The 27313-nt window shown below is 41.9% G+C and overlaps 1 protein-coding gene across 2 annotated transcripts in view; it reads left to right on the top strand.

Moving 5' to 3' along the window:
* Nucleotides 1-27313, top strand: part of FPGT (fucose-1-phosphate guanylyltransferase) — a 127708-nt gene that overhangs the window by 24382 nt on the left and 76013 nt on the right. For both annotated transcript variants that reach the window (XM_078668689.1, XM_078668682.1), the window contains exon 2: nucleotides 15843-16010. In XM_078668689.1, the coding sequence (XP_078524815.1) occupies nucleotides 15843-16010 (168 nt within the window). The remainder of the gene's footprint in view (nucleotides 1-15842; nucleotides 16011-27313) is intronic.

The following is a 27313-nucleotide window of genomic DNA, read 5'->3' as shown; positions in this document are numbered from 1 at the left end:
AAAGGAGACAAGCTTCCGGGGACCGGTTTCTGGCATTTCAGCCGTCGTCAGCCCGGCTTGCTTGAATCCTGATGGAGCAGTGAGCACACAAATAGGACAGCTGGTAAGGGTTAAAAGGTCAAGTTGTGCATTTAGCAGCCTAGCAGGGCTCAGAGCAAGGTTTGCTTTGACACTTCGACCTCTGAAACTTTTTGAAAGATGAGCAGCGCAGGGAGTGAAATAGAGGTTTTGCTTACTAATTTTGGCAAAAGGAAGTTTTTGTGCACTCATATGAACAGAGGGAAATATAATGGTATATGTGAGCTCTGATTAAGAGAATGGCTCTGCCATGTATGTAGCACTAATGCTTTTAGGGCTGAGATAAGGAGGCGATGGGATTTAGTTTGAATTCATGTGCCCTCATGTTACAGCTAGTATACGTGCTAAAGGAATTGGTGGTTGATTCTTAATGTTTTCTAGCTAGCTACATGTGCTACTTACCTCCTACAAGTGTATTTGTGACCAGCTGCCACAAATAGAAGTTGATAGTGTCGACATGGGGGAAGGAGGCTAGCTCCTCTACAAATTAAGGGTAGGCAAATTTATGTTTTCTCTCTCTTTTTCTCAATCAATTTTAAGCCTGTCTAAACTTCTGGGAAACAGCCATGGGACATTTAATTGGCTATGCAGTAATACTGTTTTAAACATTGTTAGCATTAATAAAATGAATAAATATATATATATGCTATGTTACTGCCCATCCTGTCTGATGAAATTATGAAAGGACGAGTGGTCTAGATTGATGTTCCCTTATTTGACCTTTAAGGGGAACTAGATGTGGGTAGTTTTTGTTCTAAAATTCTCAGATGATAACACCATTATTATTAGCTAGTCTGTGTAAATAAGCTGACAGTCCTTATTAGAGCTGATGTTGCATAGTTTGGATAGTGAAAAGTAGAATGCAGGAAAGGGGCCCATGTGATCATTAGCAAACATTTTTGAAGAAAATACTGTTCTATAGGAGTTTGTTTATCACAACATGTTCTGCTGGAGAAAATGTACCCACTATGTTGAAGTTTTTTTGAGTTCTTTATGTAATAAGAATCCCTGTTAAATTAGCAGTTTTAGATTTTCCTGCTGCACATATAACATGAGAGCATGTTTTTTTAAAATATTTTTTTATTGAGTTTTTATCCCCATTTTCTCCCAGGCACAGTAGAAAATATACAAATTATACATCATGGTTATGGTACAATCCAAACACAAAATTGATACAATACAAGCACTGAATGATAGCATATATCATATTATATAAAACAAACCCCTCCTTTACACATAATTAAGCCCATTGATTTTCATTTGATCAGCCCCCAGTTTGTTACCCCGACCGTTAAGAAATCCATTCAAGTATTTGAGACCAAATTTCAGCACCCATCATTCTTTTCCTTCTCCCTATGGTTCTATATATAGATGACTCAAAATTATACATACCCAACAATCTTGCTCTCCAATTAAAAAAAGTTGGAGGGTCGAGGCTGATCCACTCATTGGTGATACACGCACGAACCACCGCCATCATAATGAACAACAGTGCGGTTGAAGAATTCGATCTTGCATTAGCCATTAAATAAGAGCCTACTCCGATGATCACTAAGTCTCCCGTGATCATCGTGGGGGTTCCGAAGATAGTGTTTAAAAATCCCTCAAATTCTTGACAGAAATCCCCCAATCTAGGGCAAGAAAAAAACATATGAACTGAATCAGCTGCAAACAGTCAGCAACGATTACATTTATCCCCTACTGTTGCACCCCAACGAGAGACATTCCTAGGGGAATAATATAGATCATAAATGGCCATATAATGCTCGCTACGTGATCTTCCTGTCATTAAAACACTATTTGCAAGCTCCATCGATTTGCTTATATTAACCTCCTCAACACCTAATTTGCCTTCCCATTTCATTTGACATTCCTCCAAATCATCTGAAAGGACTTCAACCAGCTGTTGATAATACTGCCTTAGCGGTGTTTTATTCTTCATTTTTTCAATTAGCGCAATTTTCCCAAATTGTTGTCCTTCATTTGAGCCCAATTTAGCCAAGAAGATCCGAATTTGCAAGTATTAAAAAAAATCTTCTTGCTTATCTAGCCCAAACTTCTCTCTAAAATCTGAATACGCTAACAAATCCTCTTGATCAAACAGATCCCCTAAACAACATATACATTTTAGACCCCATCTAAATACAACAAATGTCCCAAAAATTATTGGTAATAACCCAGAGGCCTTAAAGAGAGTATAGGAATTCAATTTTGGAATACGGTACAGCCGTTTAATTTGTAGTCAGACTCTATAGGCTGCCTTCAGTATCTTGAACCTTGTTTTTTTATAGTAGCTCGGTTCTATGATTGTTACTAGACAGCCGTTGACTTCGCTTCCCAACCCAAATTCATAAATTGATGGTCTATGACACGAGGGAATCTGGGCTTTACTCCCCACGACCAGCGGCCCTATAATCTGCATCATAGCCTCCCAACAATACATTATAAAGTGTGGTATGCCCCAGCCCCACCCCCCCCCCGATGTCTAGGAAGAACCATTTTCTTATAGGCCCTTCTTAATCTTCGGTAACCCCACAAAAACCTAGAACACATCCCGTCTATATAAAAAAAACATAGACTAGGGAACTCTAAGGGAATTGTTCTAAACATATATAGAAATTTCAGGAGAACCACCATTTTTAATACATTACATCTACCATGAAGAGATAAATGAAGATGATCAAGTCGTTCCAAGGTAGCATTTACCTTCTCAATAACTGGAAGAATATTTAAGAAAGGGATTTTATCCACCATGGGGGTAATTTTTATTCCCAAATACGTTGCCTCAAAAAATTATTGCCACATCCGCCGGGGGATCCTTACCGGAATAAAGTATCTGAATTTTTTCTATATTGAGTTTATACCCCGAAAAGTGACCAAACTGCACCGCTACTGACTTTATTACAGGAAGAGCTGTTGCAATATCTCTACATACTACAATAATATCATCAGCATAGGCTAATGCTCTATACTTTGTATTATTAAGACAGATTGATTTAATACCTATATAACAATTTAACTTATTCAAAAATAAATCAATATATGAAGCAAATAAAAGAGGAGAGCACGGGCAACCTGCCTTGTACCCCTGTTAATATTGAATAACTCAGATTCTAGCCCTGATATCCGTATAGTAGACACCGGATATATATATAAAGTCTTAACTGATTGTATAAATTCCACACAAAACCCTTTCCAACGTAGAACCTCCCACATATATTGCCTGGAGACCCTGTCGAACGCCTTCTCGGCGTCCAACAGGATCACCCCCATCGCAGAGTCAGTTGCCTGAGCCCAATCCAGAAGAGCTATCACCCTTTTCACATGGTCAGCAGTATCCCTCCCTGGGTTAAACCCATACTGAACCTCAGAAACAAGAGGGATGATAACTGCCCCTAAACATAAAGCAATAATTTTAGAAAAATCTTACTGTCCGAGTTAAATAAATCAGCCTATACGAAGATGGACAGAGCTTGGGCTTACCCTTTTTTAAGAAAACAATGATCGTGGTTTTTCTCCATGAGTCTGGTGCTATACCACGTTGGGCATCAAGGAATAATGTCATGAGTTCTGGTCTTAACACCTGGCAAAATGTTCTGTAGAATTCTAACGGGATACTATTGGGGCCGACTGCTTAACTCATGGCTAATGATAATATTGCTCCCTCCACTTCTTCCCAAGTTACATACTCTGCCAATGCAGCATTTTGACCTTGGGAAACTTTATTGGTTTCAATATTGCCACTAAATTATTTCATTTGCCCTTCTGCATCAGTTATTTCATCCTCTGTATAAAGACTAGTATAAAATCTACGAAAAAACACTCAGAACTTCAGCCGGCGATTCCTGTATCCTATCAAGATGGTCCTGTATCCTACATATTTTATTCTTTATTTCCCTTTGCTGTAATCTCTTAGCTAAGATCCTACCAGAATCTTCCCCACTTCATAAACCTGAGCCCTATATGTAGCCAACTTTGTTGCGATCTTCGTTGCAAACTGCGGGTGAATTTTAATTTTTAAGATTGCAATGGCTTTTAAGGTTTCATCCATAATTTGCTGATGAGTCAGCTCTCCCATGAGCTGGATTTCTAAAAGCCTAAGCTGTCTCATCCCCTCCTTAATTTCCACCAATACTTTGCGTTGTTTGGCTATGGAGTAACTCAGTGTCACTCCCCGAACTCCAGCCTTGAATGTATCCCAGACAGTAAGATCAGAGGCGGTTCCCCAATTAATTAAAAAACATTCTGTAATCCAATCACACATATATCTACAATATTCATGATCTAATAAGAGATTACGTTCACATGTCCATACGTTTGGTTGCGATCTTACACTGATATCAAGTTCTAATACCAATGGATTATGGTCTGAGATTATCCTTGGTATAATCTCTATCTTTGCATTTGCCAACACATCAGCCGAAATAAAAAAATAATCTAGACGAACATGTTTCCTATGGGGAGCAGAGTAAAAAGTATTTCTGGGGACATTTCTTTTCTGAGCAAACTAAGCATCAACTAAGCCAAACTCTTTGACTAATCCTTTGGTAGCTTTAAAAACTTTAACCTTCTTTCCCATATATGGACAATCACTCGTAATATCAAAATCACCCTCAAAATGAAGATTAAAGTCCCCACAAAAAATTAAAGGGGCTGGCCATGCCGCCAATTCAATACTTAGATGATGTAACACCTCTGGATCATCCAAATTAGATCCATAAATTGAACATACTGTCAATGGAGAACCATTGACAGCTTATTCTACAATTACCCAGTGCCCCAAAGCATCCTCTTTTACCCATTTACGAACCCCTAGTCCATGTCTCATTAAGATCGCTACACCTCTGGTATTGGAACTTTGTTTAGTACATCCTAGAATTTCCATTCCCAAATCATTAAACCACTTTCGATTATTCCATACAATATGTGTTTCTTGTACACATAACAAATCATATTGCTGCATCTGTAAAATGTGAGCCATTACACCCCTTTTCCTTTTATCATTTAATCCACATATATTCCATGAACAGATAGAAAATGTACCAATATTCTGTACTAAATTAAATCAACTAAAGCAAACAAACAGTCTTGTCTACCCTGCCCGTCACCCCATTTACATCTCAAAAACAACATTAACTGCCTCAGAAACATAGATACCATAACCATTGTGCACCCAAAAAACTACCACCAACCATCCATGCCTTTCCCTCCCCCTCCTCTCCCTCGTACCCCAACCCTCTCCCACCCAAATGAGGCATAGGGACAATGTCTTCGATGATGGATAGTGAATTAATACCGCACCCACAACAAAGGAGATAAATTGGATCAAATAGCCACAACTAATAGAAATCCTATACAAGAATTACTTTCATAATACCTCACAGTGCCTTCAAAAATTCCTCTGCTAATATTTCTGAGACAAAAAAATTGGGTCTTCTCCTTATATATTACTTTTAACTTAGCAGGATTCAGCAGGAAGGCCTGCCTCCCCTTAGCCTGAAAGGACGGGATCAGTTGGCTTAGAGACCACCGGCGAACCCCTCTCTTTTGAACAGTGGTCTGACAGAAATCTGGACGGACAAAGAAGTCGCAACCCTTACCACTTCTCTTCCTGTTAGGCCTAGCCAAATCATACAATGCCTCTCGCAACAAACAGTTGTTCAAACAGATAAGTATCGCCCTGGGTTTTGCAATAGCTCCCACTACTCAGCTTCTTTGAACTAAAGGAAATCTATGTGCCCTTTGGAACTCTGTCTCCCAATTCCACTGTTTAACATCAGGAAATGCTTCAGAGAATAGCTCGATAACATATTGCCTAACATCCTTCCCCTCCCGCCCCTCAGGAATACCCAGAACACGTAAATTATTCCTTCTGGAACGATTTTCTAAATCAGTTAATTTCCAGTTAGTGTCATCTCTTAAGTTTTGCAAAGATGCTATCGTGGCCTTCTTCTGTGCTATTTGATCTTCCATAGCTGAGATCCTCTCCTCCGCTTCCCCAATCCTCGTAGATATTAATGTACATGTCTTCGCAACTCGACGCACCGTATTCTGCAATTTGCGAACTGCTACCTGGGTCCGCAAACCTTCTGCTTTAGTCTCTTCTCTAAGCGCCATTATTACTTGATATATTGTGCTAAGAGTAACATCCCTTTCGCCCCCTGTCGCTGTATCAAGCATCGCCCCAGAGTTTTTAATCACATCACCATTCTTCTCTACCTGAGGAGAAAATGAGCATTCCCATACTAAGGGTGGGTCCAGTGGGGACAGGTTTCTCATTCACTAAAGAACTAATAGGATCTTGTGTTTTCCGAACTGTCCCCTGACTAATGGATCCTTCAGAGCTCAGTTCCTCCTCATCTCTTTGAAAGCTGTTATCATCAGCCCAGTCTCCTCCTTCACTTTCGTTCTCCGAGGAGTTGGAAGGATCTGACATTGAATAAAACTTCCCCCCGAATCTCCAGAGTCAATATCGTTGGCTATCTCCCCATCTCGACCATCTCTTTCAGACTGATTATCTAAATTTTGCAAATTTTCCACAGTCACTTTATCGCCTGATGAAGAATTGCAATCTTCCCCCACCTCTTTTCTATGATTACAAGCTGGGTTGCTGGTCCCTGCTACAATTGGCAACACTGTTTTACTACCAGGCGGTATGAGCACCAGATCTTACCCAGATACAACTGCTGAAACTTTGTTGCCACAAGATTCCATATCCTCCACACTGGGAAATTTACTCTCTTCAGGCTTACCTTTCCTGACAAGTTTTCTAAAAAAAGCTGGTACTGTACGCTGTTTTTGAAAAAGACCGCCCTTTTGCACACCGCTAAGCTGGGGTGAGGAGAAAGCCGCCCCATCCGCTCTCCCAACCCCCTGTGCTACACCGGCGTCTTCAGATCGACCAACCGGCTGTTTTTCTCTCTCCGTACGAGAGGGGGATGTCGAGACTGTGGGAACAACGGACGCAGCTTCCAGCGTCGCTGCGGCAGCTCCCCGGGTCTTAGCACCCTTACTGCCCACCTTTGGGGCCATTATGTTCGCAGACTACCGGCCCGTAATTTCGGAGACTCTTTGCCACCGGAGCTGCCACTGAGCCGGATGCCGATGAAAGAAAAAAGCCAGACGCCACAGGTTGCTTCTTTTATTCGAACCGGCTCCCGCACTCGCCGAAAAACCAAGAAGATGTCGCCACAGCATTAACCTCACAACACGACCATCTCAGTGGGTCAAAGGTAACACATGGGGGGGAGGATTCGCGGGAGGGTTTCTCTCCCAGAGTGTGTTTCTCAAGCCACTCACACAGCCGCAGTCACAGCCGCCATCTTGCCTAAGAGCGTGTTCCTAAGCGACACTTCTGAAATTATTTTACGCTTAGGAGAGCATGTTCCTAAGCGTACAATGTAGGTGTTTCTACTGAGAGAAATATTTTTAGAAGTGTCTGCAGTCCTGTACAAGTAATGCAAAGTCTATGAGTAAAAGTGTAGAACATTTCCTTTTTTCTTGAGGGTTCTTCAGATTAGTAATATAGGAATACACAGTTGTAAGGATTTAGAGTATGTCTGTATTATTTTTCTCAGAATTTAGTAAATGAACACAGACTTCCTTAGCTGCTTCAAATAGAGCAATAGGTCCAGGTTTGTTTTACTCTCAGATAGATGAAGTGGTTCTTGGGTGCCTTGCTAATATATGGGGCTTCCCAAGAATAGGAAATATTCTGAGACTATCCTCTCTGTTGATAGATTATTTCTGCGCCTTGTCTAAAAACCTTTTGTTCTGGCCACCAATAGATATTTTCTGCCTTACAACCGTTGCCAGAGGGGCCCGGACATCAGATCCAGCCTGGGGATTCAGCACCAGTCCAGCTTGAAGCCAAGGTGAAGGTAACCAGCACAGACATTGCTGCCAACTAGGACCTCAGTGAAGGCCAAAGCACTTGGATGTGAAGTGTGTACCCCTGCCACTATCTTGGGGGGAAAGACTAGGTCACAAATCAGAAAGGAGAAATCGTGGATCAAGATTTTGATGCCCAGCTTAGAGTCACAGACCGACCAGAACGGCGGGGAGGCTTTGCTTAAGGTGACCCCTTTTGAAACAAGGGTTGCTTCAGAAATCCTGGTCCCAAAGTGAATGCAAGTTGGCACTTTTGTTTGTTGATCGAGTGCCTGGGCACACTGCATGCAATTAGTGGCCCCAACAAAGGAGCAGTGCGCCAGCAGAGTAATACAGAAGTTAGAGAAGGACTTGAGTTTAGGGTACAGGTGCTGTGCTCTTGGTGCCTGTTAGATTGAAGTAAAGTAAACTAGTGCACTGCCTGATACACTGCACAGGATCATTGAAAGACTACTCTTTCTTCTCAAACTGGGCCGTGATTCCTGATTTGCGAGTTATGCAGCTCCACCGTGGGAACAACAAGAGCCTGCCTGAGAGGCTCAAACGGACACAGGGAGAAGACTCCCCTCTGGCTGGTTGTACAGCGGCGTCAATTTCCCAAGGACTTCTTCTTTTTGTTAGTAATGTACCCCTCTGGGTACATTGAGGAGGAGCAGCCTTTTGCGGCTCCTCGTCCTACTTATTATGACCCTGTGTGGTCCTCCTGGTCCCCTGGAGCCAGGATTATTTTTGTAATAATATGTGTGACTGCTTTAATATTTGTATTAGGTATAATGTTTTTTTTGCGAGAGAAACATTCTTCTGAGCAGTTAAAAAATGCGACTTTGCCCTCCTCCTAAACATATAACGATTGCTACTCTAGCCCTTATAAAAGAAACACTGGAAAAGTCTATTGAAAATGTTTTTATTAGATATGTACTGTTGGCTATTCTGAGATTGAAATGGATGGTCACTGAAATGCATCGGAGCCCTGAAAATATTTTTCCATAGAATTGGACTAGATGGTTCTAGGATTTGCATTTTGCTTAGGGCTGGAGAAATTGATCATTGTTTTTGTGATAATAGTCATTACTCTCTCCTGCTATCTGTATGTTAATTGTGACCAAATGCTCTGTTTCCTTTGTACTCCTGCTTATACCTTATATATACCCGCTTAATGAAATGTTTAGAATGAAAAATGCCCACCTAGCAATGAATTTGGATATTGAAACATTTATAAAAATAAATGTGCAAACTATGTTCTATGTTCCTACTAGATCATAGGAATGTCTTTAGCTCATGCTAAAAGGACTATCTGTTAAAGATTGCAGGAATCTGTTTGCATGAGCTGAAAGCCATTTTGTACTTGGCAGCCATCTTAGTTGGCCATGTGCTTGCCATGTGCTTTCTCCCTCTTCCAGAGCCTTGCACATGCTCAGAAAGGCCTAGCTGATAGAATGCACCTGCTCCTAGTATAGAACTGTTAGGCCATTCTTACTGATGTGCTCAGTTTAGTCTCTCCTCCCACTTTGTTGAGCAAGCACATTTTGTATAGCCATATTAGTCATTATGCATGCTGGTATGTGCCAAGACCTCCCCTTGGTTTTATGCTGACTAATGTAACCTATGCATATATAAGGCCCCTGTTCTCTGTACTCCTTAGAATGCTTCCTACAGTGGCCTGAGGGTACTGTGTGACGCAATCTCCCTCACCTGAGGTTAATAAATGCATTACTTTTATATTACAGCTTCTGTGCCAATCTCTTCTATGTTGGTTAAAAGAACCAGATATATCAGTGAACCCCCTTAGGAGGTTTACATTTCTTCACTAGGACTCTGGGCAGGAAATGCAATATGGATAAAGTCCGGATCTCTTGGTCAACTGTCCGTGGGGCCTCAGTCCACACTGGCACTGATGCTCTGTCCTGCCTGGTCTCACAGTGTTGGAGTCTGCTTACAAAGTTCACTGTGATGGTGCATCCAGAGCAGTGGTGGACTCTGCTGCAGCGATTTCTTTGAAGACTCCCTGTCTCTGGGGAGGGCCAACTTGCAAAGACAGAGGATGGCAAACTGGTGGTTTAGAGTCTCATTGATGGCTGTGATGCTTCCTGGTACCTTACGGTGGATGAGCTTCAGACTGTTCTTGAGACCTTTTCTGCTGGGCTTCCACTGGACTGTCTGAACTCTGCGGTAAGTCTCCCAGGCTGCGCAAAGTGGCCACTAGCGAACCGCCTACAAGACCACATACCAGTCACTCGTTGTGCCGCAAGGGTGGTTTTCTCAGTGTCTTTGCTCTTGCCATCAGAACCTAGGGGCACAGACATCTGCTAGTCTTTGGATATCCGGACTCCGATCGCAACCTCAATGCTGCCTGGTGCCTGTCATGGAGCTGCTACAGACACAGCTCTCATGTCCAGATTCCCTTCTCACCGGAATTCCCTGAGGCCGTTGCCCCTGATTGCCATGGGCCTCGTGGATTGCTTGGAGGCTTTTCACGGCCCCGCCCCCGCCCCCAACCGAGGTTGCACAGAAGAAGTGCGAACTGGACCACGACCAAGTCTCTCGTACAACCCCAAATGTGGATAGTACAAATGATCGCGTATGCTCTCTTCAGCAGGCTTCAGGTTCACTAGATGTAACAGAAGGTCTCTGAGTGGACAGCCTCCCACAAGGCCAGGGACACCTGGTTACTCTACAGGTTGTTTTGCAGGCATACAGCTCCACTCAGGTGTTGTGATGCTCCTTAGGTGACATATGATGCAAATGGCAATGATGACAAGTTTTACCACTGGACAACCTGTACTGCAGATGGCGACATCTTGCTCAATGTGATGATGCTTGCAGCTCTTATTCCTTCCTCCTGCACACCTTTGGTTGTCAGGATCATCTGTGTGACGGGTCAGTCACACACCTCTCTCTTCTCCTTTACGCTGTGGCATTGTGCCGCTCTTTAATAATAATAATACTTTATTTGATTTAAAAAAAAATCATAAAAGGGTGGACTAACCACCATGCAAGCGGTATTTACATCATAAAACAACACAAGATAAACTTTAAATCAAGTTAAAATTATTATCAAGCTCTACAAAGGTAGCGGAAAGAAGGTCTAAAAGGAAAAGAATAAACAAATGGTGTGAGTTCTTGCTTGGGACGCGTTAATTTTGACACGTGATAAAAGGAACAAGTTTAAATGAGTAACGATTATACAAACAAAAGGGCTAGTTATTTTTTCCATATAATAGAAAAATACAGCCGTTTGGCGAAAAGGGAGGGGGGTGGAAGGGTCTGTTGTCTGCCAAGGCCTGGTCTATTGTCCAGAGACCTCTGTTGGTGGTGCCCTTTTTTCCAGCTCTATGGCGGCGAGGTTCAAAAATTTTATGGTTTTACATGAGAGTTCTATCCAAGAACCGCTTAGGCATCTTATCACCGCCGCCCTGCAAGTTCTCACCTGGGCTTCTCTTAAGAGAGATCGAAGAAACAATTTTCTTAGATTTTGAAGAGCCGGGCATATGCATATAAGATGCAGTAGAGACTCTGCGCCATTGCCACAGAGGCGGCAATCGGGAGTTGCCCACAGCCGTAGCCATTTGGGAGTGAGGTCTTTGGACGAGAAGTAACCCAGCCTTAAAAGGCTTAATTTCCTTTTATAATGGTCCCTGAAACGTTCTTTCAAATAATCCTGTGGTTTTAGGTAGGTATATGACGGCAAAACGATCCAGGCATGGTTTTTACCAGCCACTGCTGCTTTGTCCATGAATAGTGATGATTGTTTGACTGCTTTCTTGATTATCAGTTTAAAGGCGGAATATGTCATGGGCAAACGCCAAGATTCTTCTAGTTTTAGTGCCTCCAAAGCTTGCCTCAAGATCTTGTATGTTGAGTCTGGTAGCCCGGCCTGTTTTTCGACTTCTAACCAGCATAGATGGGCCAGGGATTCGTCTTCTGCGTCCCTCATACGCCAATAATATTTGGCGAATGCTCCTTGTCTTGCTGGGAGCTGGTTAGTGAGACCGAACTCCAAACGAATTTGGGCTTGCGAGATATGTCTCGGAATTGCAAAAAGAGATTTGAACAGCCTAGATTGGGCGAGATTTAACGCTGTGGCGTACCGGATTGCCAGTAGTGCCGTATGTCAGTGATGGCAGAAATTTGGCGGCTACGATGTTAAGGATGTGGCCGGTGGAATGACCTTTTAATTGCTTTTGAACAGTTTTAAAAGCAAATTGGAGCTGCTTTGCTTTGGATTCCCCCTGTTCTAGATGCTGTTTAAACTTTAAGCGGTGGTCCAGTAAGATGCCCAGGTATTTATAATGATTTGCCTGGATTAAAGGGGTAGAATTTATCCTCCAGACGAAAGATTTTTTTTTTTTTTCCGGAGCCACCGAAGCATATGATGTTAGTTTTCTTTAGATTTATAATCAGTTGTGCATTCGCGAGGTACTGCGATAGTTTGGAGATCAAGCGTTGTAAACCGATGGGGGTTTTTGAAAGGAGCACTATGTCGTCTGCGTATTGGAGACTTGTTATAGGCGAGTGGGCCAGTTTTGGTGGGTCTCCCTGGATGGTGCTTAGGTCACTTTCTAGGTCTGCGGTATAGATGTTAAAGAGGCTGGGGGCCAGAACGCAGCCTTGCTTTAAGCCGTTGGTTGTCTGGAATTTCCTTGTCAGGCGTCGCCCATCTCCTTTTTTCACTTGGACCCAAGTGTTGGTATAGAGCTCGATTATTGCTCCCAGCAACTTTGGCGGCACGCCCCAGGCTTTCATTTTGGCCCAAAGATTAAATCTAGGCACTTTATCAAAGGCCGCTTTTAGGTCCAGGAAACAAGTGTACAGCGGGGAGGAGGTATTGATAGCTTTGTTAACGAGGAGGGTTAACGCAGATAGATTAGTCAAGGTGCCCAGTCCTGGCCGAAAGCCTGTTTGTGTCCGGGGAATTATCCCTGTACTGCTCACCCAGGATTCCAGTTCTACCAACAAGTTGGAAGCGTAGATCTTAGCCTCCACGTCTATTAAGGCTATAAGCCTGTAGTTGTTAGGATCTGAGCGGGACCCGGATTTATATATAGGATGCAGAATGCTGCCTCTCCATGATTCGGGAATGCTTCCGGTATTTAGAATCTGACCGAATAAAGGTGTTAGTTGGCTGGCCCAAAACGCTGAGTCTTTCCTAAATAAGGCGTTGGGAAGACCGTTTGGACCGGGTGCTCCGTCTGCTCTTGCATGACGTGGCATCAGGCCACTCTCTTCTTCTCTTTTCTCTTCAAGATGTGGCCTTATGCCATCTAGTCACGCTCTTCTTCCTTTCGACCAGGCCTCTCGATGTGACGTGCACTTTCATGCAGCTGTCGGGTCACGTCCGACTCCTAGGACTGATTCTCTTCTCCTCTTTCTCCTGACTAATCCTCTTGCTGTGATCTACCTTTCACAGGGATCTCCTTGTCATGTCCGCTCTTTAGGACCCAAATCTTCTTCTCGTGGACCTGAGCGATCTTCTGGGTGCCCCACTCCCTGGCTGGAGAGTCACCTTTCTTCCTGCTCTTCTTTGTCTTCACTTGAGGACGCACTCCTTGCGTGTCAAGGCTATGCCGTGGTGGCACTTAGTCCTGCCTAAGGGCGGGCCCGGAACGGCACGGTCAGTCACTCCATTGACATTATTGACATTATTTGTGGGCCAGCGGTGGCTATTCTGTTCTAGGGATGGGTGACTGATGTAGCCTTGTTACTTCCTCTTTTCTTTTCTCTGAGGGCTCACTCGCTTCTGGATCTGGCACCCAATATCCCTCTGCAGATTGCCTTTTCCCTGAGGCCAACGCACCTTGAACCTTCTCTGGCAGCTTGTGGCTCATGCCGCTCTAGGCCTTTTCCTCCTAGACACTGTATTTCTGTAGGCTTTGTTGCTTTGGGTTCAGTTGCCTTTTTTTTTATCACTACCTTGGCTGAGTCTCCCATTTTTAATCCTTGGCAGCCCATGAGGTGCACTCCTAGCAGTCTCTTAATTTCCTTAGCACTTTCTTTCCTTCGTGTCCCACTCTACGTACGGCCCACTTGTCTCCTATCTCTTACTGAGGAATAGGGGCAATTGGTTTCACTGAACCTGGCTGTCCTTTACCTGGCTGGGTCAGCTTAAGCTACTTGAGGCACTCTGTGGGGGTTTACAGTCTCTTGCTGCGGTGCCTGGGAGCAGTGCACCGTCTCTTCTGCTAGTATCCTGCCTATCGTTGGAGTTACACTGTCCTCCTCACTGGGCATGGGTACATGCCCCTGTGCTTCTCTTCCTACTACTTGATTTGGCATAGGACACTGGCAGTGCATGGACAACAGGTGGCGGGCAACCGCCTCAATTCTCGGGCGGTGGCACCCTTCTTGGTGCTGAAAGCAGTTTCCTTTGCAGAACAAAAATACTGGCTTGGGACTGGTGCATTACAGACAAATAACCACTAGATGGAAAAAGATTTATTTCAAGAAATCTCAAGACGAATTTTGATTTCTGTTGAGTAACTGGAACGGCAACCTCCATCTTCCAGAATCATAAATAAATTGTTTTCCGTTCAGATGAAGGAGGGCACACATATATGCACTGAATCCTCATATATAGGAGGATTCTTTTTTGATATAATTATTCAATGATTGGGTTCCAAAGAGCGCAAGGTGTTTTTGCCAGTTACAACAAACATGTGGAATTAGAGGACATATTACAACCCTGATTAAGTACTTATAGGACGAAACGCGTTGGCTGGGTTGAGAATCTGTATGTATCCGCAAAAGGAATACTAATTAATCAAGAAGCTTTTCATCACAGACCATGTGACTCCGTTGCATGATTAATGACAACTTCTGATGATTTGGGTTGGACTGATGATAATTATTGTGGTCATTAAATTGTGATGCCTTGATGCCATAAATGTTATGAAAGCAGTAAATACTTGTAGGAATATTATATGTTTAGATAAGAGATGTTCCTGTGTCATCTTTTTCAATAAATTGTCTCCATAGTTAAACTCGAAAGAACAAGTGTAGCTGAGATATTAGAAAAGTGTTGGGCTTAATTGGAGGATGTGGATAGAAGGATAACCGAGGAAAGCCGATTCACTCTTGAGTTAGTTCAGTTTACAGCCAAGAACGTTGTATTTTACCCTCGAATGTGTAGGATGCCAATCTGGGTAGAATGTGTGTTATGACCCAACTGAGTTAATCTGCCTTTGAGGCTTGAGAGAGGTTTGTAACAGAACCCCCTGCTCAAATGTTGTAGTTTACTCCGGCCTAGGAGGAGTAGGTGGAATGTGGGCATTTTAAAGATTGTGTTGTTACTGCTCGGGTCAAAAACCTTAATTGCTCTTAAAAATAAATAAATAAATATGTGCATGGCTACTGTTGATGTCCCCAATTTGGTGCATACAACATCCAAAGGCCCAGATAGGTAGGCTGGTGCTGTTGAGCGGCCTGTGTGTTTTAGTTCTTATTACAATTAAAATGTGTGAGTCTGTCTTTTAGTACCCTCGCTCATCATCCCACCACACACGTTCTCCCATAACATAACTGCACCTCGGTGTTCTTCATGCACAACATGAAAAGGCTTCCCACGTAGACTAAAAATAAACTTTCCAACTGCAAACTACACTGGCTCGCTCGCTCTCCATGTGGGTAAGCGCTTCAGCACTCCATATAAGTTTAGTAAGCAATATACAAGTGCTACAAATAAATACATGTCAGCACATTAAGATTATTCAGTCCAAAGTTACAACTTATAAAGATACTTCAGTGCAGTAAGCACGATCCACTATGTTTGATGCGAATTTGTAGCAATGTATCAGCTGACAAATATTCTTCTTTAATTGATTGACCTCCCGTTTGTTTTTCAGTACATAACACAATTCATTTTTCTTCCTTCTCAATAGGCAAAGAAGTGCAAACTGGAGAGTTCTGGGACGTTGTTGTTATTACAGCAGTTGACAAAGAGCAGGAGCTTGCTTATCAGCTACAGATAGCTGAAAAACTTAATCGAAAAGAATTGCCCCTTGGAGTACATTATCATGTTTTCGCTGATCCGCCGGGAGCAAAAATTGGTTGGTATTAATTTCGTTTTGTATTTCTGTTTTCTGGCACATTTGCAATTAATAAACAGGACATAATATTTACTGCCTGCCTGTAAAGAAATGCATAGTGAATTGCACGGTAGTTATGACCACAGGAGGCGATTGCTGGATTTGGCACAATCTGTGCCACGAGTTAAACTATACAGAAGAAGGTTCTTTAAAAAAAAAAAGCTTAATTGGTGAGACTACGAATATGCGCTTTATCCATTCTATCTGCCTACCGTTTGAAGATTTCAGAAGCGTAGGCAGAGAAGAAATTCCATTTTGATAGCGAGAGAGATAAAGGGAGATAGAAAGTGGCTAAACATATTTAGAGGATTTATGCTTCAGGATTAATGAAAAAGCAGACATATTGCCGTTTCATGTTGGCGGATGATATGTGGATCAATCAGAAGCTCAAAAATTGGACTGGACAGACTGCTGCACATCCATAGCGGGCTGAGACCAATATGATTAATAAGGTGCGGACTGTGAACAGAAGCACTTTTTAATACTGAGCAGAAATTACTTAAAATGGTGTAAATGTGTACCTCACACTGTATAAAGCTACATTAATGCATTTCATTGAATGCATTGTGAATGCTGTAAGGTAAGAGATGAGGCCTGGGGAGAAAAGGGAGCTGAAGAGGAACGAGGGTAGATTTTTAAACTTTTCTGAAATGCTAGGTCACGTCGGCATCACCTAATTACTAAGGTCTGGGACGAGGAATGTTGAGGAGCTTATGTATTATTTTGATAATTTAGGTTTACGAAAAGCTACTATAACTGCAGGTTTAATTCATTTGATTGAATTCCTGTGTCTCGCAGATAATTTCCGGGCTGATAAGCATGCATGCAATGACTTTTAGTAAACGAAAGCAAGAAAGCGATCATTATTCAAGTGTATGCAACAGGATAACATGTATTTCTGATAGTTTTGTTAACTGCATGAATGGATGAAACGATATTTGGGTTTAGTTAAGAACCAGCGCGCAAGGAGCAGTGGCTTCCATTTGGTTGGGCACAACATCACTCTCATTGTGGTGAGAGAGATTTCATAAACATAATTTGTGTGCCTTGTAACCATGGTTGAGTACTTTCAAACACACATCAAGAGGGGCACCAAAATGGAACAAATCTCTTTTACTTTACCATTGGCAGTTGGGTGTTGGCTTCAGATGGCCTAGTAGGCATTTGTAACAAAAACCTCTTCAACAACAAATGTGCAAGAATTCATTTTAGCAAGTGCAAGAACAGATTGCAGAGCCCAAACACTGAAACCACATAACATTGGTCAGAAAATCCCTGCCCTAGCAATGCTTCCTTTGTCACAAGATATTTAACAGACAGTGTAGCACATGCTCCAACCCAGAGTCTTTTCACTGTCCTCAAGGATCTGCATTGTTGAACCGATCAGAGGATCTTATTACATCAACCTACATCGCCTGAACCCTGATGAATGAACCTCTTAAGGTCTTCTACATTAGTGGTTCTTAACCTGTGGTCCAGGGACCCCTGGGGGCAAGTGAAGCCTACTCAGGGGGTCCGTGACTCCTTAGACAATTAAATAATATTAACATATTAATAAAGTGCATATGAATAAAAAAGTAAAATGTTGAAAATGTTAGAACATTCTGTAAATGTGAAGGAATTTGAAATTGGAGGGAACAATTGAGTATCCTTTGATACCTGCTGACTGTGCAAGTGCTTTAAACAGAATATAGTATGATTTTGATTTTTTTGTATTTGTTGGTGAATTAAATAAAATATTTAATGGTTTGTTATTAGTTTGATGAATGCACTTTCTGTATTTCTTGTGTATTGTTTTGAGGTTCAGGTAATTGAAAATGCTTAGGTCGGTGTTCTCAGCTTCCACTTGGGGTCCCCAGATTTCAATAATGATTCAGTTGGGTTCCCGGAACCCTGTAATGATTAAATGGGGGCCCACAGAAGTCAAAATGTTAAGAACCGCTGTACTCAAAAACAAGTATGGGGACACTGTTCCAGGGTTAGTGTGCAAACAGTCACCCATTGTAGTGTAGCTCCTATTTTCCCAATAGGCTCTGCGCATTGGAATAGTACCTACAGCAGTAAAGGCCTAGGCCAGACGTTAACTAGGTCTACTACTGTCGATACTAGACTTAATTTTTGGGTTTGCCAGCTAAGCTCAGAGTTCGCTAGAAACTTTCTCGAATGTTCAAGGAAGGATGAACTCCCCTGATTAGACAAGAAGGGATTTAGTTTCTGACAACCATAGAACATGACAACTTTGCTCTCCCCTAATCAAGAGTCAATCTCGAGAGTCGTGTGAGCACAAGGCAATTATTTTACTCAGTCAGTACGTGCATTCTTAGTCTCATCAGAATGTAGAGAAAAGGAAGAGACGGGCGTGTTCAATAAAAGATGTTATTTATTGATCAGTCTCTTTTCTCGTACAAGAGAAATGGATCGATATTATTGCAATACTTATAGTTAAGTAAAGTGCATACATTAGAAGCAATAGTATAAAATAATACTGTAAAAACATTGATATGGTTTCTGAGCCATATGATGTTTAAAATGATTAAAATATATTTACATACACATATACATTTGACTAAACGTACTCAACTGGTGTTTCTAAATACGCCTACCCCGTGTACCTGACCTAAGTCTAATGCGTGGGCGGGAATAGAAAGTTACAGTTTAGTTTAAGTTTGTTTTTGCCAAGTGAATAACTAAAGAATTCTCTAGGAGGGGTTATTCAGTTCTGTACCTGGAATTTAGGATGAATGAGGAATGGTATCTCTTTCTCTGCTCTCGATATTCCAGGCTGCCTGCGAGGGCTGCCCAGAAGCGCCGGTGCTGGGTCTCTCGGCTTGAGATAGCAGCGCGTCTCTCAGCGCGTCAGGAAGGCGGGGCTGCTGCCTGCGGGGTCTGCTTCTGCTCTCGGCTTCGGCAAGTATGGCTGCTCCGTCTTGTCACCACGCGTGTGTTTGCATAGGGCAAGGTCGGCAATATTTATACCTTAAAGGTGCCGAGATTGACGTAAGGATGGACATAGGTACGTCAATAAAGATGTCATACGACTTGCTCGTTAGCACATTCTTTACTAAAGTTCTCTGTGAAATCAAAACAATGGCCGCACGGATTATCCAGGTTGTCATAGGTTTGATTTGTTATGAGAACGTCGTATGCCTTATCAGGGGCTGGAGGAATGTCGCTTGTCTAATTAGATCTCAAGCGTTATGACCTAATCAGATAACACGTTCCTGTGCCGTAGTGTGACTGCGTCAGATAACGGTATCTGCATCATGGGGGATTTCTTGCCTCATGGGCTGACTGTTAGTTAACTAGCTAGTAAGTTTAACCAGAATAGGGTCAGGAATAGGGGGATCGAATCAGAACCTATAGAAATACACGACACCCACTCCACGCTAACTATGGTCATATCTACTAATCTATGCATAGTATAACATAGTACAACATACTATAGAGTATAGTGTATACCTTACCACCCCAAAATACATAAATGCATTTCGAAATTTTCAAATATACTGAAAAATTGCAGTCATATATATTGTATGCACTTAAGCTATGAATTAAATGCAAAAGTAAACACGCATTGTTATGCATTATTGCTTGTTGGTATATGAGAAATACACATGAAATGGCTCTTAATATGGCTATACAGAAAAAAAGTCGAAACCATTTCATCACATAAAATCTATTGCGAACATACCAGCGGGCAGCTAAAGTCTATAAAGTCTATAAAGTATCTAAAATAGAAATCTTAGTTCTCTAGGAATAGTCTCTTACTTTAAGCAGAAAATCAGTGTCCCGGGAAAAAATATATAGAAAAATATTTTAGGGGCTTGCTGAAAAAAGTTGCTGTCCGTGAACTGGATTGTAATTGTTCATGTGACTTTATTTTTAAAGTTGAAGGCCGAATTCAGGGAACGCCGTGTGCGAGTTTACTCAAAAGTCTCTATTTCTTTCAGGCTTTCGAAAAAACTGTCAACAGCTTCATGGGAAAGTTCCTCTAAGTCGGAAATAGGGGTAACCATGCATTCATGCGCATGATTGTCTCCATTGACATTCTGATTTGCATTGCTGACAGAAGGTCGTACCTGTTCGATGCTGCTTTCATCTTGAACTTCACTACTCTTCAATCGCAGTGGTGAAGATTCCAGGAATGCCGTCATCAGAATTGGCAGCCTTTGAGGGCAGCACAGTGCGTGAACCTTGGTAGGAACCAACAGTGTATCTGCATCCACCGGCGCATCCGATTGTAGCGTCAGACAGGTGTCTAACACGCATTCTTCTCCGCATAGCAGACACCTTAGTACAGGTAAAACACACCTTTGCCACATTGGTCGAAATGATAGAAACCAAGTCATGTTTAGGTCTCTAAGCCGGGATAGTCCCAGGATTTTTGATATCCGGTCCCGGTATCCAATGGCTAGGATCGTATCTTCCATTGTCGCGAGAGTTTGATCTGTGACATGGGTTGCCATAACGAAAAATAAGGACTAGGAATAGGATTCCTGCAATTAGTCCCAGGATCAATGGAAGTCCGCCAAAAATCGAATGGACGAAATCTGGAAAAATACCCAGTATGGCTTTGAATGGTGTTAATGCCATCGAAAATACTGTCTTAAATACCTTTGAGACCCCAGTGGTATCAGAAATATTTAAGATTTCGCTCAGGATTTCCGCGAAATGTACGGGGGAATTAGTTGATAATAATGTATGTATCTCCGCAGTCGTCCTTGCGACTTGTAGATCATACGTTTCTTTAGATGACGTGAGCCTTGTAGGCGTCTGAAGAAGCACTGTTTTCATTCTGCTTAAAGTGTCTATTCGAATAGAAGTAATTTTCAAACCGGGCCATGCCCTTGCCTCCCTGTCTGGAAAGGAGCTGGGAAACAAAGAACGTCCACAGCACTTGACCTTCGCCGTCGTAGTGACGAGATAAGGAGTCCCGGGCATAAGACTACAGCATCTGCGGTCTACAATAAGAATGTAACTCCCATTATAGAGTCTTTGAAAGAATGGTTCTATTTCAGTTGCAGGTGCGCCTTGCTGGTGACATGAAAGGTTGTATGAATTCCCTTCACAGGCTCCGTGCAAACTAATACCGTTACACAGAAGCGTGCCGCTTAGTGACATAGCACAATTGTTGCCACTAAGAAACACTTTCTGTCCTTTGTTACTGACACATGCATGTGAATAGGGCAGGTTCCATGTTGTTTTAAGGTACCCCTTTCCCAATTTCTCGTACATGCCAGCCTGTATATATTTTTGGCAGTATTGAAACCTGAAGGTTGAGATTGGAATATTTATGATTCCGTGGATTATCCATTCACTGACAGGTCGTTCTGACATTGTCAACGGTAATCTTTCTAGTTTTTCAATGCTCAAGATTGTATAATCAGCACCCTTCTGCGCCATACCGATCTGTCTATCAGTAAGGTTAAAGATTTGAAATAGTGACGTTGTGTTGATTAAACGCCAAGGCACATAGCCTGAACGCAGATTTTGTAACGTCCAGCCAAGCTGTACAATAGAACGCAATTGTGACTGACCATGTTGTAATAACAGTAAGTCTTGCGATAATATATCGATTGCTGAAGACACAATGCTGTCCAATGAAAAAATTCTGGAGGACAGAGTCATTAACCCATTGTCCACTACAGAAAGTGATTTTTCCAAATTAATACGGTCAATTTCCCGTATTCTTTCTGCTGTCTCAATTTGAGTAACCTTCCAGGCCTCATTGTATGCTGCATATACAGAGGCTGCTATGAAACGCTTTTGACGCTGTTTGCGTGGTTCCATTATGAAATCACGCAAGTCAGCACCATCAGTAAGTAAAGGTTGGTGTTGCTTAATTTCAGGCAGTGTGGAAGTTTGTAGCCATTGAAGGCATAATTTGCCCACACTGTAGGTTGTTATTATCCCTGGGTGATGTCTTTGGGGATATCTAGGGTCTGGCCTGTTCATTTTGAAACCCTGTGTTTTATTCAGGAATCTATCTTGACAGTTATTTGTATCTGTGGGCCAGATCAACCATTGTTTCCAATCAGGATGTGTTCTGTTTTGGTTAAGTATATGGTTTATGTCTATTTCTTCATCTGTTTCAGAGTTATTGCTAAACATTATTGGCTTTGGAATAGACAGGTTATTTAAATCTTTGATTTTGGCTAAGCCAAGACAGGTGGTTTGTTGAACGGTGTCATTTAAAAATATCATTTGTTCTGGGATCATGCAGGCTCTAAACAAAGCTTCTATACCCTGTACTTGCCATTCTTTTGTACCCCAAACACTTTTCAAATCAACATGTTTGTCCCAATAATCAAATCCAAAAGTATTCATTTTTTCAAAGAAAGAATCTGAATATATCAATTTTGTGTTGGTTATCATGGTTTTCATCCCTGTCTTGTTTGACAATTTGTAATAAAATGTTTCAGCATTAGTTATGTTAAAACCTGAAAAATATGAATATTTGCCATACACGGTTCTAGAGCTCCCTTTTGGAGGTGTAGCACAATGTTCCCATTGATTAAAATTTAAAACATTTCTAGGTTGTGCAGATTTATGCAAGAAATGGTTACCATAATGGTTATAGCAGTACATGCTGTCATAATTTGTAGAACCCTGCAAATAATCATGTTTTGTAAATTTAGCAGACATTACTAAGTCAGACATCATATTGTTTATACTTTCAAAGTCCCAATCATCAGCAAATGAGTTTGGTTTTGCAAAGTCACTCAAGGAGATCTTGATTTGGTGTGGATATTTCAGGATCTCGACCGGACCATAAATTTCATAGTCAGTGTTGTCCCAGGCTACCCCACCAGATATTGGAATTGCTGTGAAGTTGGCTGAAGAAAGTTCTGAGGAAAGTTCTCTTTTCTCGACGTGTGAAGATGTGTGTGGTTTGAGGACCAAGTTGATGTTCTGACTTGCTGTGTCCATTTTAGCATATTTTCCCTCAATGAAGCGTCCCAAGGTAAATACCATGATGAGCCAAAGTATGAGGATAAATGCACCAAAACCCACCCAAAATTCAATCCATGGAGAAACTAGATATGTTTCTTTCAGTTGTTTCAAAAGTTCCTTAGCTTTGTCTTTAAAGGATTTTGATGATGGCTGTGTCTTTTGTTCGCTGAAGCCTTCAGAGGAATCATCGAAGTTGATGAAGTAACCGGATGCAGTTCTGTCAATTGTTCCAATTGGTTCAGGATTTTTGTTTCTTGCATTTTCACTTGGTACTTCTGTATAGATTGGTGTGTCTCTGCTAAATGTCTTTATTTGGGTTTTCAGAGGTCTAAGTTCTATTGCATTGTTGCATAGTCCTTGTTGTTCTTCTGTAGGCGTTTCGAATGTGATGAGCCTCTTTGATAGGACCTCTGTACTGGTAGCAAACCTTGGTGTTCTGCTACTTATTGGGAGTCCACTTGGCCTACTGTTGGTTATCGGCCACATGTTGTGGTTTTACCAGGTCGATGGATACAACTCGGTTCTCCTTTTTTCCAGCAAGTGGCGGTAGTACAACTGATCTTGTCCCGTTGACAGACAATACAGGAACTGCTTTTCTGTAAGAAGGCCCAAATTCCTTCTTTACCGCGATCTTCTCCCTGACTAGATCCCCGACTTTTGGAATCCAGACAGGTCTTGCTGGGACAGGTGGTGATTCTTCAGTGGTCGTTGGCTGTTCTTTCAACTGTATGTTGCTCAGGTCTTTTCTTGTTTTGTTTAAGTCCTGCAAAATAGCCAAACGGTCTTTGACATCAAAGCTTTTTTCTGTTACCACTGAAGTCTGACTATCAAGGTCAGAGATCAACATCCTAGTTCCGAATAATAATTCGTACGGACTGAATCCCTTCAGAGAATTTCTTGGCAAGTTATTTAGACTACGTTGGACACTTATTAGATGTTTGACCCACCCAGCTCCCGAACCTAATATCCTTTCTATTATAGATTGCTTTCTGTCTTGGTTTTTTCTTTACACCATCCCATACCCTCAGGAAGGAAGTGAGAAGATTCCCGCTGGGCTGTGCTCATTTGGCCATTCTTTCCCCCCCCAGGCTGGATTGCCTGAGAAAAGGAAAAAAAAAAAATGGTCGAACGTAGCATGCTCTTAGCGTATATGCCATTTAGACTCGCAAATCTTGTATAACAGTCCGGACGTCAGCCGAGTGCTGTGGATCTACATTATAAGTGGGAACTAGCCTGTATATGTTAATCGCAAGCCATTCTTTTTAGTGGTGATGTTATCTGCCTTGATACGACGAGGTATTAAACTGCTTCTCTCCCCACTGCGATCTCTGTTGCAGTTTGGGCAGTTTTTTACAAACATGGTGTAGTGCAGGCTCATGCCTGGCCACCAGTACCGTGATTGTAATTCTTCCAGAGAATCTTTTAATTTAAGGTGTCTGAGACCCTCGCCCATGTGTGCGTCTGCGATTAACAAGTTTCTCCTGTCCATGTTTGGAATCACTCTATCCCCCACTCCAGGGATTCGAGCAAAAGGAATGGAGTTTGCATCTATGATGTATGTGTAATTGAGTGGATAGTTGATCGGTAACGCCGAGCAGTCGCCTTTTGATGACGTTTTTACTGCCAGCAATGTTTCGCCGTCAATGTATTTTAATGTACGCTTTTTTCGATCTACGGGAGCCGGTTTACTGGCTGCCGCTGCGGCTGTTTCAGCCAATGAATTCCCTACAACGTGAACGCCATCACGCTGATGACTCAGTGAGTGTGTCACGTGAGTCTTTGGTAGTTCTTTTTTCAAAAGAGCTACCTGTTCCCAGAGCAATCTCTGCTTTATTGGTGCATCTGTGTCATCTTTGTAACCGTTCTGAATCCATGTCTGCAAATCCTTGTTATATGCTTTGACGCAGAAATATGAATCTGACACTATAAGTGTCGGGAATTCGCGATCCGCATTATCTAGCGCCATTTTCAAAGCTATTATTTCAGTTTGTAGTTCTGAATTAGTTTCTACTGAGTGTGATTTTGTTAATAGAGGTCTTAGTTTACCTCCGTGCCACACTTCTTTTGTAATCTCACATGTGGGATTGTATGCATGTTCTCCCCAAACGGAGGGTTGAGCATGTCCGTCTGTATAGATTACACAGGCGTAATGTCGTAGAGGCAGAATGTCGATTGGCAGAGGATACGTTTTTTCATATTTTAGATTTTTTAATTCTTCTAGTTCTGGATCAAAGAAGTAATATACTTTGTCCGTTGTGATTGAATTTACCCATTGTAACCATTCTGGATCCAATGTTGTTGTTGGTAAATTACACGGTGTTGTTAATGCCTCAAAGGCTGATTCTGCTGTTCTGACTGTGATATGTCTACCGTCAGCTATGTCTTTTTCTCTAGCTATTGCGGTTTGAACTGCTTGAACAATTTTTCCATTGTTGTTGAATCTCTGTTCAGCTTTTGTGTACAAATGTGATTTGAATGCAATTGGTACCTTATCTCCCTCATTAGAGGTTAGGTATGTGAATCCGTATCTCCCTGGGATGACTCGGATCACAAGGTTGCGTGTATTATCACGGGTTTCTAATTTTGTTTTAATTAGCATGTCTGTTTGTAAGGATCTCAAAATTTCTGTGTGTGCTTGAGTCCAACTGGATCTTTTAAAGTCTGGTTTAATTAGATCGTAAAGGGGTTTGACCCTTTCTGCGTAATTTGCAATATATGTTCTTCCGAAATTTAGGAAGCCTAGAATTGACTGTAGGTTTTTTAGTGTTTTAGGAGCTTGGATTACGGCACATTTCTCTAGGAAATTGTCTGCCAGGCTTTTGCCTTCACTTGATAACTCATATCCTAAGAATAGGACCGTCAGATGGGCAATTCCGGACTTTTTGAAGTTGAATTTGTAACCCTCTGCAGCGAAACCAAGTATTATGGTGTTCACTCTTTTCAAGTGAGTCTCCAAGTCATCATCTGTTAAGTAAATGTCATCGACATAAGATAATGCTTCATCATCATATAGTTGTAGTAATTCTGTTACTCTCGCTGAGAATACCCCCGGGCTGTTCTTGTACCCCTGGGCTAACCGACAGAATTGTTTTTGAGTGCCATTTACTGAGAATGCAGTTAAATATCTGCTCTCTGGTGCTATGTTTTGACAAAAGAATCCATTGGAGATGTCCAAGGTTGTTTTGTATTTTTTGCGCACTATGTTATTCATTAGTGCAGCACTGTGTGAGTTTTGCACTGCAAAAGTTTTGCAACATGTGTTAAGGTGTCGGTAATCCAAAACTAGACGGTACGAATTGTCTGGTTTGGAGACCGGAAACAAAGGATTGTTCATTTGTGAGGTGCAAGTTTCAATCACCCCCTGGTATTCTAGCTGATCTAGTATTTCATTTACTTGTTTTTTAGCTTCTTGCTTAATTGGGTACTGCCTTTGTGCAGTAGGTTGTGATTTTAACTGGACTTTGTGAGGAGGAGAATCCTCATCCCATCCTACATGATTTTTATATAAAGCAGGTGCTAAGGCCACTGCCCACTTTCTAGCAAGTGTATATTTTTTATGAATCGGTATTTGATTCGAGAAGGCAGGCATAATTACTTCTTCGCCATGAGGGCACTCCCTGACAAACTCTGGTGGCCAGTCTTTTTCAGCTAGAAGGATGTCATAGCCCTTGGATAGGTTATCCCAAAATAGTCCCCTTATTTTCCTAGTCTTATCTCCCTCTATACGTAATGTTATCTCGTATATTTTGTGGGGCTTGCTAACTCTGGTATCTGCAGTTTCCACTTGAAGGTATTCATTCGTGTCCACTGTCTCCAGATGATTCATAAGGACTTTGCGAGCTATGCTCACCTCTGCTGCGCTGTCTAGCATTGTCTGAGCCCATTCTCCGTTTTTCAGTTGTGTCCTCAGTATTCTCGGCATTGTTAACTACCTTGATACTGGCTACCTTCTTTTTTGGAAATTGTGATTTCTTTTTCAGTTGAGCAGGTTCCTTGTCTTTGGACTTGGCGTGCTCTTCTGATCGTCCTCTTCTTTCCGATTTCTGCGAGGAATTCTGAAAAGATTGAGACGGACGTGTATCAATGTCTTGATATCTATCAGGTTTTTTAATATTATCCCTATTTCTAAGGTTATATCTATTCCCAGAGGGTTCACTCTGAGGTGACCTTTGTCTCGGGTTTGGAGATTTCTCTCTTCGCCTAGGAGACCTTCCTCTGGACTGGAATTTCTTTTCTTTAGGATTGGATTGTTTATTTCCATCCCAGTTCTTTTTTGGTGAATTATTATTAAAAAATATTTTTTCTGGACT

The sequence above is a fragment of the Lissotriton helveticus genome, chromosome 1_2, assembly GCF_964261635.1.
Source record: "Lissotriton helveticus chromosome 1_2, aLisHel1.1, whole genome shotgun sequence".
Lineage (NCBI taxonomy): Eukaryota > Metazoa > Chordata > Amphibia > Caudata > Salamandridae > Lissotriton > Lissotriton helveticus.
This window is presented reverse-complemented; position numbering and strand designations above follow the sequence as displayed.